This window comes from Nicotiana tomentosiformis, chromosome 1 (genome assembly GCF_000390325.3).
Source record: "Nicotiana tomentosiformis chromosome 1, ASM39032v3, whole genome shotgun sequence".
In the NCBI taxonomy this organism is placed as follows: domain Eukaryota; kingdom Viridiplantae; phylum Streptophyta; class Magnoliopsida; order Solanales; family Solanaceae; genus Nicotiana; species Nicotiana tomentosiformis.
Genome location: NC_090812.1, coordinates 139,635,185 through 139,654,858, shown reverse-complemented (window position 1 = coordinate 139,654,858; position 19,674 = coordinate 139,635,185). Strand labels below are relative to the sequence as shown.

Genomic DNA, 19,674 nt, shown 5'->3' with positions numbered 1-19,674 from the left:
CTCTCCTATAATCCTTACTTCCTCCAAATTAAAGATAACACCAAAAACACAAGAACACAACAATAACAACATATATACATTATTTTCCCACCTTATATACACCATAAATACTACAAAACAACCCAACACACCCCAATCTCTTCGTACACAAAATGACTATTGTAGTAGTGTCAAACAACCCAAAAATATTACGACGAATGACCAGCCCACCACCCTACATTTATGTGGTGTTTATTCACACCATTCCTACTCTAAAACACCATACAACAGTAGTAAAACACGCAATCCAACAACAACACAAAACAGTCCATAAAATATTTGCTACAAGTGAATAACTCGAACTCACGGCTTCCTATCACCGTCCCGTGAGTTCTTACAATTATAGAACGACTTTCCATACATCTCCAGTAGAAACAAATGGATGAAAGAGAGCAGTAAACTTACCTTATTTGTTGAATAACTCAGCTCCTATCTTGGCTCTTCAAACTCTAAGTTTTACCTCCAATTAGAACTTGAAAGGGAGAGAAAATCACTTAGGGTTTGTGGGCAATATTTGGGAGGGTTTTTGCAGAGATTATGTCTGGTTATTATGCCCTATTATCAGTCTAATATATGAAGGAAATAGGCCTTTAAAAGGCCTCTTTGTACAACCCGAACTGGACCATTTTCGGACTATCATTTAAGCAAGTAGGTGACATACCTACTTGTCACTTAGCAGCTTGCGCAGTCTCGCAAAAATGCATATATCTCTATACTCCGATGTCGTAGTTATAAATGGTTTAATGATTTATAAAATAGACTCATAGATCTTCAATTTTATGGGTGGAACACCCAATAAATCTAAGTATATTGGGAGACAATTGCAGTTACATTTGACCCAAATTTCAGTATAGCATATGAACGTAACTTGTGATGACTTTCATCGACTTTTGTTCCTCAACTCGCCTGACTTCAAAACATAACACACGACTATCATACGACTAACATAACTCATAACATAACCTTATTATCATGTTAAGAACCCTAGTCTTACACCAAAGGTACGGGTTATAACATTCCCAACTTGTTGACTTTCGACGAATCATTATTTTCTTCAACTCCTTAGCTTTTGAACCTTCCAACCCTCTTTGTACTTGTTGTTCATGATATTCAATATTTGTAACCTCTGAGGTAATATGATAACTTACTTTATATACTTCCAAATATGATCTTATTTTTGTTCTTACATTAGTTTTCTTACGACGCACTTTTACGTACGAAAATATAAGGTGTAACAATGCGTGCACTACCTGTCCCATACCTGCAGTCCGGGAGGCTTTGGACCTCTATTCGGCTGGTTCTAGACTTTACCTAGGTTGCTCAAAATGATAAAACTAATTGTGCATTCAAAATAAGTAGGACTACATATAATAGCAAAGAGTGGCTCATGTTATCCTCCACATGTAACAACAAAGCACGCAAACCAGTTCCAAGCTACACAATAGACAATTTCAGGATTAAGACGTATTTGAGTCGTTAAGTACTATGGGCATGATTTATATATGATTCTGATTTCTGGTATCATGCAGGCAGTACTAAAATTTTTAGACTAATGCTTAAGCAGACTACAGGCATTGTAAATCCTATAGGCCTAATTTCTAATTGTTTGCGTAATGAAACAATCCTAGAATTATGAGTTATCGGTGCTGATTTAATAGACGTGTGTCTCAAGAAGGCCACAATATCCTATAGGCAGGATTTCTAATAGTTGATAACTTAGGCAATGGAATAGTCTCGAAAGTCTAGTATTAACAATGTTGATCTTATAAACAATTTTTTAAACGAGTGACAACATCCTATATGCAGGATTTCTAACCATTGATAATCACACTTGATTTTATAACGTTGTACTCTTATAGGCATGCCATCTAGGCGAGACAGTGTAATGAAAACAAACATGAGTAGTTGATTAAAATATTGGTGTCCTATAGTCATGGCATCTAGATGGGCAGCACACTAAAAGTAATAGAAATAATCGACCAATTGATTATTTGAAGTCCTATAGGCATGGTATCTAGGTTGACAAAAAGCATATGCCATACATCATATAGGCATGTTGTCTAAATACACACTAGTAACATAGAATCGAGTATGGTAAATACTTGAACTAACGTGTTTGGATAGTATGCAAGTGAGATATGCGTGATTCCTATAGCCATGATTTCTACTGATATGCAAAAATAAAGCAAGTTTAAACAAAGTAGCACATAAAGCATGTAAACCTTATAGACATGTTATCTACCAATTCATGCGAATATTTGAATACCCTAGCCCCCTTTCATTAATCTCCCCATTATTCGTTATTACAAATTATTACAGGACCAAATGACATGGTATAAACCTAAATATGACTAGTTACAGAATAAAACCACCAAAAACCCAATAGAACAAACACAGGCCCAATGCAGAACAACCCAGGGATGTCACAAGCCTTCAATAATCTAATCTTTGCACAAGAGCAAACCCATACACTGATTACCATAGCAACTTGAGTTCCATACTCAAACCCAACTTGTATGGCCCAACAATAGGCCTAACGAATAACCATACTTACTCAAATCAGCCATATAGGTGACAAAATGTTCATGAAATGAACTAAACAACTCCAACACTTAGTTCATAGAGTTGTGGCTAACAAAAGCTCTAGACAAGACATATAAACATGATCAAGCCAGATTGGGAAGCACACAAGGCAAGTTTGTGCTCATAGTTCTAGCGACAAAGTTTAAGAGTGACCTAATTGACTATGTAGGATAGTAAACCATTCCAAAGAGTTTTAATAATGAAGCATCATTTAGAGTCAACCTAGGGAACCTTAGATGAAGGTCTAATAGATTCAAGTCAGAGGCAAACAAAGCACAGTCAACACACAAAAATGTTCATCATGAAAACCACAAGGAACAAAGTAACAGAACCAGCTCACGTTCAAGCAATTGCTTAATGGAACATAGGAAAGACCCTAGCATTCTGAACATTAATCATAATATAAGAAACATGTCGATTCTCAGAAGCAAGATAGGCTAGTATTGAACCTGATACTAGTCAGCCATATGTGAGAGGAGAGACTAGTTATGAGGTTTCCTAAGGTCTCAAACAGTATTGAAGAGCACAGAATTGCGTAAGTCCAAGCATACATTAGAACTTAAATAGCATGGAAACAAGCCTTAGCTAACCAGTACAACATCAGAAACTCAGCAGGTTGGGCAGGTATGACTTAACAAGGTCTGACACATATATATTGATTATTACAAAGATATAAGACAGAGCAGGGAGCATGCATTAGCTTACAAGTAGTAGGGAAAGCAGGTTTAGGCTAGTAACATGATCAGAAGTTGATTCTAGTGAAACATTAAGTTATACATGAATGACTCAACAAGAATTAGAACATGACTCATCTCATCACAAGAGCACAAAACAAAGTAAGAAGCTAAACTCAGAGTAAGCAACAATAATAGGAATTACACATTAGAGCCAACAAATTTAAAAAATAGAATCGGGACAACAAATAGGCAAATCCGATTACTAGAAAGCATAGAGCCTCAAGAAGAACTTCAGAGAGTACAATAGCGTGTTGATTCACAAAATCTCAGAGACATAGATATGCAGAACAGTAACTCAAATGAAAAAGAACGGAATTTCAAAGGCCATAGGTACTTACCAGTTACAGATTAAGAAACAAGTAAATACGAAGAATAATTTCAGCAATACTCCAATGTCAAATAGCAAAACGAACAGTAGAACCTAGGAATCTCAGTGCGTCAGAGTTCCCAAGGGTTTAGAATGAACCCCGGGCAGTGCTCACACTGAGAAAGGTTCGTCAATTGAATTCTAATGGCCTTGACTTTCGGCTGGCCAAACAATTGAGCCTCAGAGTAGTATAAGATGAATAAGAATAAGAGAGTAGTAGTAATATTTCTCAGTAATTCAAAGTCCTCCCGGAGGAAATTGGGGAGGGGGTTTATATAGTGTTGAATCAAGCAAGTAAACAAGGAAAGAAATTTAAGTAAACATGAACAAAAAGAGTAAAATATCGCATGCAATCAGTAAAGTAACAGGAAAGGAAATAAATCAAACTCCAAACCCTAGTTAAGGTTTAATACTCAAAAATCGGCCAACTGGTATGAAGAATCAGGCATTTTTCATGTATATAGATGAAATATTTTTCAAATCTCCAAGATTGAGGTTGATTCCAGTCCTATATAGAGATGGTATTTGCCAAAATTGGGCAAATACCTAAGTAATACCATAAAAGTGTGACCGGTAGAGAAGCAACATAGATATGGTAAGCAAATAATGGCGGAATCCCATTATCAACGGGATTAGGAGAAAAAATTAAGAGAGAGGCGGTTAGGATTCTTCAGAAGAGAGAAGAGGAGAGAAGAGGGGATTTGGGAAGGCTAATAGGTGGGAGATGAAGTAGGGTTTCTGTGTTTGGTTAATTAAAAGGGCTTGGATGAGCGAAGGTCGTTGATCTTGAGAGATCAACGGCCAGGATTCAAAATATGAACGGTATAGATCATTTAAAATGGGTACTGACCGAATTTTTAAAGAGTTGTTTGGTTTTGGTCCAGGGGGAATTGAGCTAAGCTTTGGTCCGAAATTAGCCTTGCATTAAGCTGGATTTTAAATGCAATAAATTAAAAATAATAATAATAAAATATCTAAATAAATATAAAAATATTATTTATGAAATTTAATATGTTAAAATAATAAATGAAGGTTATAAAAATATAAAAAATATTTTCCCTTGAGTAAAATGACAAAATACAATTAATTGTAAAGTATAGGATATTATTGCAAATAATGTGTAAATAGCTCCAAAAATGCGAAAATGTAATTATATGAAATGACATAAAATGTTATAAAACATGCATGTGGATATAAATAATAAATTTAGATGATTAAATTATCCCTAAATAATTTGATGGAATATTTAAATAATTAAATGCGAGAAAATAAATTTTAAGCTTTAAAATTTATAGAAAATTCTTATATGAATCCTGTAAATTAGGTAATAATGCAAGAAATAATATTTTTAAAGTATACATGACATTTTAAAAAATATGAGGGCAAAATTGGGTATCAACAACTACCCTCTTTACCCGGGAATGATGAGTTTATCAGGTAAAGAAAATGATGATCAATTTTATCCGAAGTGAGTGAGGAATGATGTGTTTTGAAAAAATAGGGGTCAAACCCAAGTTCTTGAGTTTCCTACATATCCTTGGCGTTACAGGAATCGGGTCTTGTGTAGTTCTGGATCCAACGACGAACGAAACCGATGGAATTATTATAAAAGTGGTCGCATGTTTCGAAGAGGACCTTTTGGATGCGAAATTGCCGTTATCAACGGATGATTTCAGGTGGAGTTATGAATGCGAATTTGATCGTTGCGGATGTATAAGGCAGATATTTGAACGGTTATAGAGCAAGGGGTAGTCAATTGCTGATTATCGGTTACGTTTGAGGTGATCGAAGGATGTGAACGTTGTGAACAGAAACCAAAGCGAGAATTGCTCCTGTTTGTAGAACAGTTACCTCCCTAGTTACCTGCAAAACTTAAAACATGATGCACACAAATATATATGGGTTATTGTGAAAATTTAAACATGATGCAAATTCCCTTCAAACCATGAGAGTTGTCTTTGGACGATGAGGATGATGTCCTTAGACTATGACATCTTGGGCCATGAATCGTATGATAAGGGATTCACAGGCCATGAAATGGTATCCTCGGGCCATGAGGATGGTGCCTCCGAACTAATGCCTTTAAATAATGATATGCAGTTTCGAGAGATCCTCCGGCCATGGCTTGATGTCTTCAGGCTCTGAGGATGATGTATTCGGACTATGATGCGATATTTCAACCCATGAAATGCAAGTATGTGGTAATATCGATCGGTTGATAGAGGAAACAGGTGATGCTTTGTAACATGCAAGAACGAGATAAGACAAGGCTTAGTCTTGTATGAGATGAGGGCAGTGCTTAGCCCAATATGAAAAGGGGAGACAGCACTTGGTTTTATGTAAGGAAAGGCAGTGCTTAGCCTTATGCAATGGTGAGACAGTGCTTAGCCTTATGCAATGGTGAGGCAGTGCTTAGCCTTATGTAAGGAATAAAGACAATGCATAGTCTCATGCAAAGAAAGGTAGTGCTTAGCCTTGTGCAATAATGAAGATAGTGCTTAGTCTCATGCAAAGAATGGAGACAGTGTTTAGTCTCACGCAAGGAGTGGAGACAGTGTCTAGTCTCATGCAAGGAAAAGCAATGCTTAGCCTTATGTAATAATGGAGACAATGTTTAGTCTCATGTAAGGAATGGAGACAATTCTTAGTCTCATGTAAGAAAGGCAGTGTTTAGCCTTATGTGATGATGAGGACAGTGCTTAGCCCTATGCAAGAAGAGCAATGATTGAATGCGATAGGGAAAAGTATTTCTTAGCTTGATGCGTTTGTGTTTGGCGGCTTTTGTCGGTGGGAAGATAGTGATCTTGTTGTGTGTATATATTTGCGGACGGTCCTGTTATATCCATTGTGCCCGCATCCAAAGGAAAATTATGAGTTTGGAGGGGGAAAGTTTGGTTCGTGCTCTCGATTCCTTGCTTTGCTTTTGTTCCTGTCTCGAGGTCTTATTTGAGTCATCCCGGGTAATGTCTGGCTACTATAGAAAGAATGAAATTTTCGAAAAACATGCATTTGTGATAAATCATTTATATAAAAATGTAGTTGTTCAAAATATATGGTAATGCATGAGAGCAAATAATCTTGTCGAATTGGTAACTGTGACACGCTTTGAGACATTGCAACTTCCTTAACTCGGAATTTTGAGGATCCTCCTCAAAATTTTGCTTTAGTTTAAATGCATACTTTGGGCGATATGTTCCTTGGCGATTCCGAATATGATGAGATCGGGAAAACTCGAGACCTTGCACCAGTTTCTGACCATAGAGGGGAATGAGGATTTTATTATGATGTGACCGAACCCACATGGCTGCCTACGTATCCCCTCATAAACGGGAATCATGTCAAGAGTAGTTCAGGTTACATCAAACAGAAAGTGCAAACATAGCCTTAAACGTAGTATCTCTTGACTGCTTCCAAATTGATAGGTTTTGGCCAAATCTCTCCATCCATCTCTGCAAGTATAAGGGCTCCTCCTGTTATTACTCGATGAGCCATATAAGGTCCTTGCTAGTTGGGTGAGAACTTCCTTTTTTGCTTCATCCTGATGTGGGAAGATTCGTTTCAGCACCAATTACCCCGGTGTGAATTGCCTTGACCTAACCTTTTTATTGAAATCTATTGCCATTATGTTCTGGTAGAGTTGACCATGACACATTGCGTTTATTATTTTACCATCAATGAGAGCTAGTTATTCATACCGGTTCTATACCCATTACGCGTCACTGAGCTCAGCCTCTTGTATGATCCTTAAGGAAGAAATTTCCACTTCAGTAGGGATAACGGCCTCGGTACCATAGACCAGTAGGTAGGGGTAGCCCCAGTGGATGCACGAACTGTGGTGAGGTATCCGAGCAAAGCAAATGGTAGCTTTTTGTGCCATTGTTTATAGTTGTCCACTGTTTTCCTCATTATCTTCTTGATGTTTTTATTGGCGGCTTCTACAACTCAATTCATTTGCGGCATGTATGTTGTAGAATTATGATGCTTGATCTTGAATGTTTCACACATGGCTTTCATCATATCATTGTTGATATTGGCGGAATTGTCAGTAATGATTGACTCAAGTACTCCAAATCGACAAACAATGTTGTCCCAGACAAAATCTTCTATGACCTTCTTGGTTACCGCCTTATAGGAAGCGGCTTCAACCCATTTTGCGAAGTAATCTATAGCCACTAAAATGAACCTGTGTCCATTTGAAGTAGCAGGTTCGATTGGTCCGATGACATCCATGCCCCAAGCATAGAAAGGCCAGGGAGAACTCGTTGCATTGAGTTCGTTAGGAGGTACTCGTACCATATTAGCATGTATCTGGCATTGGTGATACTTTTGAACATATTTGATGCAGTCTATTTCCATAGTCATCCAAAAATATCCTGCTCTTAATATCTTCTTCGCCAAAAAACCATTCATATGGGGTCTGGAAGTTCCGGCATGTATTTCTTCGAGTAATCTAGATGCCTCCTTATCGTCGACACATCACAATAATCCCAAGTCAGGAGTTCTTCTATACAAAATTCCTCTGCTTTGAAAAAAATGATTGGCCAATCTTCGGAGCGTGCGCTTATGAGTGTGTGTAGCATTCTCTAGATATTCTCCCTTTTACAAGTATTACTTAATGTCGTGGAACCACGTATTTTCATCAAACTCTTCTTCAATATGAGCACAATAAGATGGCTGCTTATGAATTCTAATTAGGATAGGATCAATGAAATTCTTGTGTGGATGTTGTATCATGGAAGACAAGATGTCTAATTCATCTGCAAACTCATTATGAATCCTTGGAACACGTTTGAATTCTATCGTTGTGAACCTCTTGATCAACTCTTGTAGCAAGTATGGTAATATTTTGGTGTTCTTAGTAGACCATTCTCCTAGAACCTGGTGCACCAATAGATCAGAATCTCCTATTACCGGCAGCTCCTGAATGTTCATGTCGACGAACAACCTGAGTCCCAAAATGCAGGCTTCATATTCTGCCATATTGTTGGTGCACGGGAACCTGAGTTTTTCGAATACCGGTAATGTTGACCGATTTCTGATACTAAGATAGCTCTGATGCCCACTCCCTTGAAGTTTGTTGCTCTGTCGAAAAATATCCTCCAACTGTCGTATGCTTCGATAATGTCTTCTCCTACAAATGACACTTATTCTCCATCTATGGGATTTTCTACCAAGTGATCAGCCAATGCTTGCCCTTTGACTGCCTTCTGAGTTACATAGATGACGTGAACTCACTCAGCAATATATGCCACTTTGCTAACTTACCCATAGGCATGGGTTTCTGAAAGATGTATTTTAGTGGATCCATCCTTGATATAAGATATGTAGTATATGCACAGAAATAATGTCTCAACTTTTGGGCTATCCATGTCAAAGCACAGCAGGTGCGTTCCAACAAAGAGTACCAGGTTTCGTAAGGCGTGAACTTCTTGCTCAGATAATATATCGCCTGCTTTTTCCTTCCAGTTTCATCACGTTGCTCCAGAATGCAGCCAAAGGCTCCATCCAACACTGACATATAAAGCAGCAGAGGTCTTCTTGGTTATGGCAGGACCAACACAGGTGGTTTAGATAAATATTCCTTGATTTTGTCGAAGGCTTTCTGACATTCTTCTGTCCAACTTATTGCAGCATCTTTCCTCAGCATTTTGAAGATCAGCTCACATATCATTGTTGATTGTGCTATAAAACAGCTGACATAATTGAGGCATCCTATAAAACTCATCACACCATTCTTATTCTTTGGCGGTGGCAAGTCCTGGATAACTTTGATTTTTGACGGGTCTAACTCAATGCCTCGGCGGCTGATTATGAAACCTAACAACTTTCCAATAGGAACTCCGAAGGCACATTTTGCAGGGTTCAACTTCAAATTGTATTTTCGAAGCCGGTCGAAAAATTTCTTTAGGTCTGCTATGTGATCCGAACTCCTTTTAGATTTGATGATAACATTATCCACGTACACTTCTATTTCCATGTGTATCATGTCATAGAAGATAGTCTTCATGGCTCTCATGTAGGTGGCCCCAGCAATTTTCAAACCAAACAACATCATTTTGTAACAATATATCCCTCATGGTGTGATAAAGACGATCTTTTCAGCATCCTTTTCATCCACCGAGATCTGATGATATCCTACAAATCAATTCACGAAGGATTGGAGTTCATGCTTGGCGCAATTGTCGATTAGTATGTGTATGTTAGGCAATGGGAAATCATTCTTAGGACTCGCTCTGTTCAGATCTCGGTAATCGACACATACTCTAACTTTCCCGTATTTCTTTGGAACCGGAACAATATTGGCTAACCAGGTTAGGTATTCGACCACTCGGAGAACCTTAGCTTTAATTTGTTTGGTGACCTCCTCTTTTATCTTTAAACTCATATCTGGCTTGAATTTCCTGAGCTTCTATTTTACCAGTGAACACATAGGATTGGTGGGTAGCTTGTGAGCTACTATGTATGTGCTTAACCCAGTCATATTATCATAGGACCATGCGAAAATGTCCTCATATTCCTTTAGGAACCTGGCATACTCTTCTTTCTTTGACGGTGATAGATGAATGCTTATACGAGTTTCCTTGACTATTTTAGAATCCTCTAAGTTAGTGGCCTCAGTTTCCTCCAAATTAGACTTTGGTTTGTTTTCCAAATTCTCTACTTCTTTGATAATTTCCTCAGGTATTACATCATCTACCAAATCTTCCGAATCTATGTCCTTATGTTGTGTTGTCTCATTACATGTCACAGAAGTAGGTTCATCAGGATATGTAATAATTATGCTGAAAAGAAAGTAGAAAGACAATAATAAATATGAAAAGCAGTAATGCATTAATAAAACTTTAAAATGTCAACAAGTACGACTCGATGGCTCGAGTAATTATTTCAAAACAAAATACTGAAAATGTCTTAAATGATCAAAACAATTTGAAATCAAGTCATGCTAATTTGCCAGGCTACCCAAGAACTCGGTGAACCCGGGATGGTGCAATGATCCAATTCTTGAGAACAACTCCTTCTTCCATTGTCTGAATGGTAAGGTCTTCCTTCTCCTCCTCTTCCTCAATAATTGCACTGCAGTCTATGTCTTCTTCATCCAAAAATAGCTTCCTTGTACCGGCCAAAATCTCATCTTTCTCAAATCTCCACATCATGTCAGCCTAACGGAATATCTGGTGCAGAGGTGGTATGGGTTATTCCACCGGATGATAATGGGCGAGCCATGGCGGTATACAATCCTGATGTTCTTTTATGATATATTCATACCCGAGTCCAAAGGTCGTTCCATGATATTGTGGTTGTATGGGTTTAGTGATCCCTTGAAGCTTTTTACCGAGACCCTTACATGGTTCATATCCCATCCACAACAATATGCTTTCTATCTTCTTGATACATCATCGATCCTTTTCAACTATGTTTACCCACTCAATGCGGTGATATGTTTCCTACCCAACTTCCTCCTATTTTCGATGACTGGAACGGTCTGGTTTGTGTAGATAGGGTTTCTTCTGTCTCCATGAATGATCACCTTCTGATGATTCCATTCTAACTTCACAGCTTGGTGCAGAGTAGAAGTCACTACCCCGCTGCATGTATCCATGGTCATCCCAATAATAGGTTGTAAGTAGCAGATATATCTAGCACTTGGAACTCAATATCAAACCAAGTCAGACCAATCTGTCGATCAAGGTTGATTTCCCCGATAATGGCTCTCTGAGATCCGTCAAATGCCTTCACATTCATACTTCTCATTCGTATCTCGTGCATGCCCTTACCTAATATTTTCAAAGTGGTCAGTAGACATATGTTCAGACTCGAACCTCCATCTATCAGGACCTTGGCAATGAACTTATCCTCAGATTGCACTGTGATGTGCAACGCCTTGTTGTGACTCCATCCTTTTGGCAGTAATTCATCTTCATGGAAAGTGATTTTATGACTCTCCATTACCTGCCCGACCATGTTAGCCATCTCTCCATTAGTGATGTCGGCGGGTACATAAGCTTCACTCAACACTTTTATCAAGGCATTCTTGTATGCGTTTGAATTTTGCAACAATGATAAAATGGATATCTAAGTAGAAGTCTTTTTCAGGTGGTCAACAACAGAGTATTCCCTTCCTTGTATCTTACTCCAATGGCCATCAGTGCCAGTCTCAACAACAGGAGGTTTAGGTGCAACTTCTTTGCTTGTTCCTCCCAAATTCTCAAGTGTGTAAACTCTGCCAGTTTTAGTCATACCTTGCGCGGCACTTGTTTTTTCCATTTTGGCTTTTCCCTTTCTTCTTGCTTCCGCAACATAATCCCAAGGGACGACATCAAACTTGTACGATGGTGTGGGAGCTACCATTACAGTGAAGGGTGTAGCTACCTCAACTTTAAATGGCGCCTGGGTTTATACCACAACTGGCGTGAGGGTGACCGGAGATGTTTTAAGAGTGTCCCCCTCTCGAATGAGTCCGATGGACCCTTCTTGATCCCATTCCTCGTCAATTTACATCACGTTCACACCCTTACCTCTGTGATCCGGTAGAGGGTTATTGCGGACATTCAGTGCAACTTCCTTTGCTTGTATAACCTTAGTGTCGATCAGTGTCAGAATCTTATCTTTCAACGTGCGACATTCCTCAATGGTATGACCATTTATGCCTAAATGATAAGCACATATTTTGTTGGGGTTGATCCATTGGGAAGGATTTTCCACAACAACAATAGGAATAAGGGTGTCGTAACCAGCGGCCTTCAGTCTCTCATACAGTTGGGCTATGGGTTCAGCAATTAGGGTGTATTGTCTAGGAGTTCTGCGGTCTAAATTTAGACGTGGCTTTGGGTAGTTTTGGTGGGCGGGTGGAGGTGAATGGTAATATGCAGGTTGAGTGTTGTAGGTATGGTAGGTGGTAGCAGGGTATTGGTATTTTGGGGGTGAGGGTTGATCTGTGGGTGGAGGTGTTTGGTATGTGAGGGGAGACTTAGGGCCCTGGGCTACCATCATAACACCCACTTCTTTCTTCTTTGAAATACCTACTGATTGCAAGGCTTTATTTGTGGCTTGTAGCGCCTCAAAATTAGTCACAATCCTGCTCTTGATTCATTCTTTTATTCTCTCTCCCAACTTGATGATGTTTGAGAACTTAATTTCTCGATGACCATCAATCTTTCATAATACTGCGGATCTTGAGCTCTAACAAAGAACTTGTTCATTTGTTCTTCTTCGAGTGTTGGCCTTACCTTTGTGTCCTTTGATCTCCAATGAGTAGCATACTTGCGGAAGGTTTCTGTCGGCTTCTTTTTGAGGTTTTGAATATAGAAAATGTTTGGCGCATTTTCTGTGTTGAACCTGAATCTGTCCATGAAGTCTGATGCCATAATTACCCAATTTGCCCATTTCTTTGGGTTTTGACTGATATACCAAGATAAGGCGTCTCCTGTAAGACTTCTCATGAACAACTTCATGCAGATTTATTCATTCTTACTTACTCTTACAAGCTTGTCACAGTATGTTCTTAGATGCACATTAGGATCTCCAGTGCCATCGAACATTTCAAACTTTGGAGGTTTGTAATCCTCTAGCAGTTTCACATCTGGCTTAATACACAGATATTCGTAATTCAGTCCTTCAATGCCTTTCCCACCTTCAACACTCTGGACTCTCCCTATGAGTTTCTTGAGCTCCTCCGCCATGTTTCTAATGAGCAAGTCCTTCTCGGTCGGTTCAGGTATGTATAGGGTTTGCTGCGAGGTATGGGATAAGGTTTTCACATATATCGGATTTCTTTGATGAGTTCCTGGAATTGGATATATGGGTGGTCGTTGGTTGAGTTTTATGGATCGGGAGTAGGTTGCGGTGCATTTTGGGGAGTGTGATAAGTAGTGGTTTGCGGGTATTGAGTTTGATGATGGTGATGTTGTTGAGGAGTTTGCATTGGTAGTGGGTTAAGGTTCTGTGGAGGTTCGGGATTATGATACTGATGTGGTGCGGGAGGATTTGGAGCTATGGGTGGTGGATTTTGGTTTTGTGTGTTTTGTGAAGGTGTTTGGTTCTGGGTAGTCGGGTTTTGCTGGTTGATGTCGGGAACATTGAGAGTAAGGGAAAGGTTTGCCAGATTTCGGACATGCTCAAGATTGCCCTATAGTTCCAAGAATTTTTGCTCCAAACATAAGACCAACTCATTCTGCCCTGGAGTGCTTCTACCATCTGAAGTTTCAACATTTTCCGCCACTACAACATTATCTTTCCGGATACCACTTAAATCATCCATTTTTCCTTTGCCCTAGCTTTTGCTTTACGGGTTGCTAGGTGGAGGAAGAGGACCTCTGGATCTAGTATGGTATGCTGATGATACCAATATGCACGAACCAACCTTTGGGAATGGGAATAATCAAAAAGAAAGAAAAAGCAAAAGGTAACCAAGTCAGTAAGGTGAAATAAAAGAGTGTTCGCAATATTTACACATGTTTCACAAAGTCATGTAATAATTCATGTCCTAATTTAGGGGACCTCATTGTGCTTGAGGTAAGCCTAAGCGACATATAGACTTGGAGAAAATTGATGCCAACTTTGCTTCATTTCATTAATGCGAAAATAAGCCAAAACAAACTTTCACAAAATCGACAATAGTAATGAAGTCACTAATGGCATTAGGCCTTATTACATCAAAATCTAATCTAAGCTAGAAAGCAGTAAAGAACATCATCTCCTAATCTACTTGGTCCCTGAAGGACCTTCTCCATGCTTGGCTTTCTTGACCCCATCAATCATGTTCCCCAGATCGCGCATGTCCAACAATAAGTAAGCTTTTTCCAGCTTTCCTCCTTTATCGTCGTCCATGCCCTGGCACTCCCAAAGTCTTTTCCTCATATTCCTTTTTAGCTCCATCAGTCCTTGCTCCAAGTATTCTAATCTCTCCATCGACTTAGTGCCAATCTCTTTCCATTCCCTTATCACCTCCATGTTTGCCTTATGTTGCTCCAGATACTTAGCTTCAGATTTGACACCCTTTTGCGTAGCCTCTTGTACTTCACCCGTGCCTCAGCCACTTCATCTATGATCCTATCCTTTAGATTGACTCCTGTTTTGACGTCCCCAACTACGTTGTCTTCTAACCATGATAGATAGTAGTACATATGGCCGGCGTGATACATGTCTGGCTCAATGGTTTCTCCTTCCACGATGATCTTTTGGTTCCACATGTGTTGTGCTTCGAACTTAAATGGGATGACATCTCCCTTGAAATATGCCTTGTACTAGACCATGTTGGAAACACGAAGTATGACTTGTTTTCTTCCCGCTTGCCTCATGACCCTTATAGGAGCGTAAGGGTAGATGCCTTACATCCCGATCAGAACCAAGTGAGTAGTCCTTTTTGATCTGATTATGAACCCACTACTAGGAAACCATTAAAATATCCAATACACTTGCTCGTCTATCAGATTGCTAAAGAAACGCACCCAACCTACAACATTTCCAGGATTTGCAAACCTATCTAGAATAAACGTCATTTTCTTTGGTGATGGTTAGCTATGTAGTCATTCAGTGGCCTTCGCAGAAGCTCTTGACGGTACTCCCCTTCTGAAAGTGTTCTAGTAGCCAAACTTGTAGCAATAGATTACAACCCCCAAAGTGTCTGAATCCCTGCTTGTACTGATCCAGAGAACGGTACATCTCAGCTAAGATCATAAGGATGATAGTGTAAGTTTGTCCTTTGATGCCATCTATTAAGGTCCTGGCGACCATGGCTAAGCGATTATGAATCCTTCCTCCTTGCATCAGAAATATCAACAACCCCAAGAAGCAGACAATGAACACATAAACCCGATGATACACCCATCCTAAGGAAGTAATGGCTAGTTCATCATGATGAAGGCGATGTGATTTGCTATGCCCATAACGCTCGTAGAGAAACTAAAAAGGGATGTATGACTTCTTTAGACAGAGCAGTTCATCATTCTTCTTAAAACCCAACATTTTCAGATAACCGCAGAGAGTGCGATTTTATGGCACCAGTAGTCCTAGACTATCTGATGGAAACTTGGCGAAACCCCTTATTTCTTCTAGAAGAGGAGTCATTTCTATATTGCCAAATTGGAAAATAGATCTTTTCTCATCCCAGGACGTAGCAGCAGCCTCTATCAGCTCCCTATTTGGTCGAATGTTCATCAAAGATGGAAGGTCACCAATTACTCTCCTCACATGATTTTTGTTACAAGGAGCAAGGTCTTTCCACCAGTCAAGTAGCAAAGGCGGGATGTTCTGAACCATACCGAACCTGGGGATTTCGTACTTCATTTTTTGCAAACAAACAAAGGTTAGCCCTTTCCCCTCCATATTCGACTACTTATGCAGCAATGATCAACATGTTGGCACATTTTCTCCAAGAGATACACATAATATGATAGTCCATTGGGATTGTGGAAATCCCGTCGGACTTTGGACAAAGTTTTATCTAAGTGGGTTGTTACGTCAATGACGTCTCAATCCGTACTAGGTTTAGCATGATGCATGTACATTTCAAATCGGAGTGTGATTTCTAAAAGGGTCTAGACTGGTACTCTCAAGTGGACAACTTGAGAGGAAAAGGCATGGGACTGTCGACTGCACCGTTGATCGACTAGTCTACCGCAAATAAGCCTTTCTGATTTAAAAGGGTGATTTCAGGAAAGCGCAGACACTCATCAAGCACCGCTATGTTAATAATAGGCACGAGTTGAGTATGATGTGGAGCATACTTTATGCAGAAATAGTTACACGTTGCCAAGTATTTGAATGATGAGAATACATAAAAGCAGTAAATAACATAGTAAAGGTGAACATGAAAAGAAGATAAAAGAAAAGAAAGAAAAAAAGAGAAGTCAGTTTAGCTCATGAAAATGTGCGAGGACATAATGAAGCAAGTAGGGAAATAGGGACGGAAGAATCAGGATATAATAATCTTAAACACGATGAAGGAAATGGAGAGAGGTCATACATGTCATAGAAAATAAAGGAGAATAAGGGTAGGGATGTGCATGTCATAACAATTTAAACAAATAAACAAGAATAAGGGGAGAGATGTGCATATCATTAGCAATTTAAATAAATAAAGAAGAATAAGGGGAGGGATGTGCATGTCATAGAAATTTAAACAAATAAAGGAGAATAAGGGGAGGGATGTGCATGTCATAGAGTTCCCAAGGGTTTCGAATGAACCTCGGGCAATGCTCACATTGAGAAAGGTTCGATAATTAAATTCCGGTGGCCTTGGCTTTCAGCCGGCCAAGAAATTGAGCCTCAAAGTAGTGTAAGATGAATAAGAATAAGGATAAGAGAGTAGTAGTAATTTTTCTCAGTGATTCAAAGTCCGCCCCAGGGGAAATTGGGAGGGGATTTATATAATGCTGAATCAAGCAAGTAAACACGGAAAGAAATCAAGTAAACACGAATAAAACGAGTAAAATATCGCATGCAATCAGTAAAGTAACCGGAAAGGAAAGAAATCAAACTCCAAACCCTAGTTAGGGTTTAATACTCAAAAATCGGCCAACTGGTATGAAGAACTAGGCCTTTCTTCATGTATATGGACGACATATTATCCAATTCTCCAAGATTGAGGTTGATTCTAGTCCGATATAGAGATTGTATTTGCCAAAAATCATGCAAATACCTAAGTAATACCATAAATGTGTGACCAATAGCAGAGAAACATAGATATCGTAAGCAAATAATGGTGGAATCCCATTATCAATGGGATTAAGAGAGGGAATTAAGGGAGAGGCAGCTAGGGTTCTTCAGAAGAGATAAGATGAGAGTTGATGGGATTTGGGGCGGCTGTTAGGTGAGAGATGAGGTAGGGTTTCCGAGTTTGGTTAATTAAAAAGGCTTGGGTGAGCGAGGGACGTTGATCTTGAGAGATCAACGACCAAAGTTTAAAAGATGAACGTGGCGGGTCATTTAAAATGGATACCAACCAGGTTTATTAAAGGTCGTTTGTTTTTGGGCCAGGGGGAATTGGGCTAAGCTTTGGTCCGAAATTAGCCTTGCATTGGGATGGATTTTAAATGCAATAAATTAAAAAACAATAGTTTAATAACATAGCTAAATAAATATAAAAATATTATTTATGCAACCTAATATGTTAAAATAATAGATGAAGGTTATAAAAATATAAAAAATTATTTTGACCTTGAATAAAATGACAAAATGCAATTAATTATAAAATATAAGCTATTATTGCAAAAATGTGTAAATAGCTAAAAAATGCGAAAAACGTAATTATATAAAATGACATAAAATGTTATAAAACATGCATGTGTGTATAAATAATAAATTTGGATGATTAAATTATTCCAAAATAATTTGAAGGGATATTTAATAAATATTTAAATAATTAAATGTGAGAAAAATCAATTTTAAGCTTTAAAAATTATAGAAAATTATAGAAAATTCTTATATGAATTCTGTAAATTAGGTAATAATGCAAGAAATAATATTTTAAAAGTATACATGACATGTATAAAAATATGAGGGCAAAAGTAGGTATCAATAGTTATGATAAAACACTTTGCACACATACACTTTAACATGTCATTTATACCAGTCTAGGAATATAAAATATGATATTCATTGATCCTATACATGTATTATTGTATATTTTCTACTATTTGATATGATTTAGATTGGGTGCTTGTGACCACGTCGGGCGGATTGTTGTGCCTGTGACCACGCCATGCAAATTGTGTTGTTATGCCTATGACGACGCTGGACGGATGGTGTTGTTATGCCTGTGACCACGCCGGACGGATTTTGATACAACCTATGACCATGCCGGGCAGATTGTGGTATAGCATGTGACCACACCAGGCTGATAGCACGCTAAATTGGTCGTGATGTGTGTGGATATGGATCCATCCCTCTAGGATCACCCTCTCATGTTTCTCTCTTGATGGTGTACATGCGAATTTGAGAAAAACTGATTAGTGCTTTGGTACATATATGGAAATATTGAGGAAAACCTAGCTAGTGTTTGTTTGGAATTTTGCATTTCATCTTTGCTGAATTACTTGCACATTATCTTTATATGCTTGATCATTGACTTGGTAGGGTACTTGAGTAATTGTGCGCACACACAGATGGTTCTTCGTGTGCTTTATGGCTTGATCACATTACTGTTTTGTTCTTGTTGAATTTATGAAACTGTACAAGCTATAACATGTATCATTACTTGTTGAATTTATGAAACTGTACAAGCTATAACAGGTATCATTTATAACTTCTTTTACCTCACCGAGGTTAATTATGATACTTTCTGAGTACATGTGGTCCGTTGTACTCATGCTACACTCTACACTTAATTATGCAGATCCAGGTGTCGGGACCAGCCATCAGTAGCGAAGTTGCTTGTTGAGTTGATCATCAAGAGACAAGGTAGAGATGCACTCTCGTTCGCAGTCTTGGCATCTCTTTTTTTCTGTACCGTGTCTTTATTTCAGATAGTATTGTATTTTATTATTTCAGACTTCTATTTCCGTATGAGAGCTTATGACTCTATATTTACCAGTTCTGGGGGATTTTGTTATGTATTGGAGGTATTGTGCTTTATTAGGGTTTCAAACTCATGTTATTTCAGTCAGTTTTGCTTAAGGGCATTCCCCTTCACACTCAAAGATGATATAAAGCAGTGGCTTCGAAGCTTGCCCACGGGATCGATTAGAACATAGGAGGAGATGACCAGAAAATTTCTTGATAAATATTTCTCCTCAGTTAAAATGGACAAGTTTAGAAGAGAAATCCATAACTTCTGCTAGAAAGATACTGGGACTGTTTTTGAAGCATGGGAGAGGTTTAAGGAGATAGTTAGAAAGTGTCAACATAGCGGAATTGAACTCTGGATGCAACTCCAGAACTTTTGGGATGGATTGACACCGGCCTCGCGTAGAACATTGAGCAATGCAGTTGGAGGCCCGTTGATGAAGA

At 38.7% G+C, this 19,674-nt stretch overlaps 1 protein-coding gene and 1 non-coding gene across 2 annotated transcripts; both read right to left on the bottom strand.

Moving 5' to 3' along the window:
* Positions 1-12,821: 12,821 nt before the first annotated feature.
* Positions 12,822-13,406, bottom strand: LOC138910594 (uncharacterized). The gene is made up of 2 exons (XM_070201833.1): positions 13,199-13,406; positions 12,822-13,150 (listed from the first exon to the last, which is right to left on the bottom strand). The coding sequence occupies exons 1-2, from the start codon at positions 13,404-13,406 to the stop codon at positions 12,822-12,824; spliced, it is 537 nt and encodes a 178-aa protein (XP_070057934.1).
* Positions 13,407-19,472: 6,066 nt separating this feature from the next.
* On the bottom strand, positions 19,473-19,579 carry LOC117280817 (small nucleolar RNA R71). The gene has a single exon (XR_004511404.1). It is a non-coding gene; the product is annotated as a small nucleolar RNA R71 (small nucleolar RNA).
* Between the last annotated feature and the right edge of the window lie 95 nt (positions 19,580-19,674).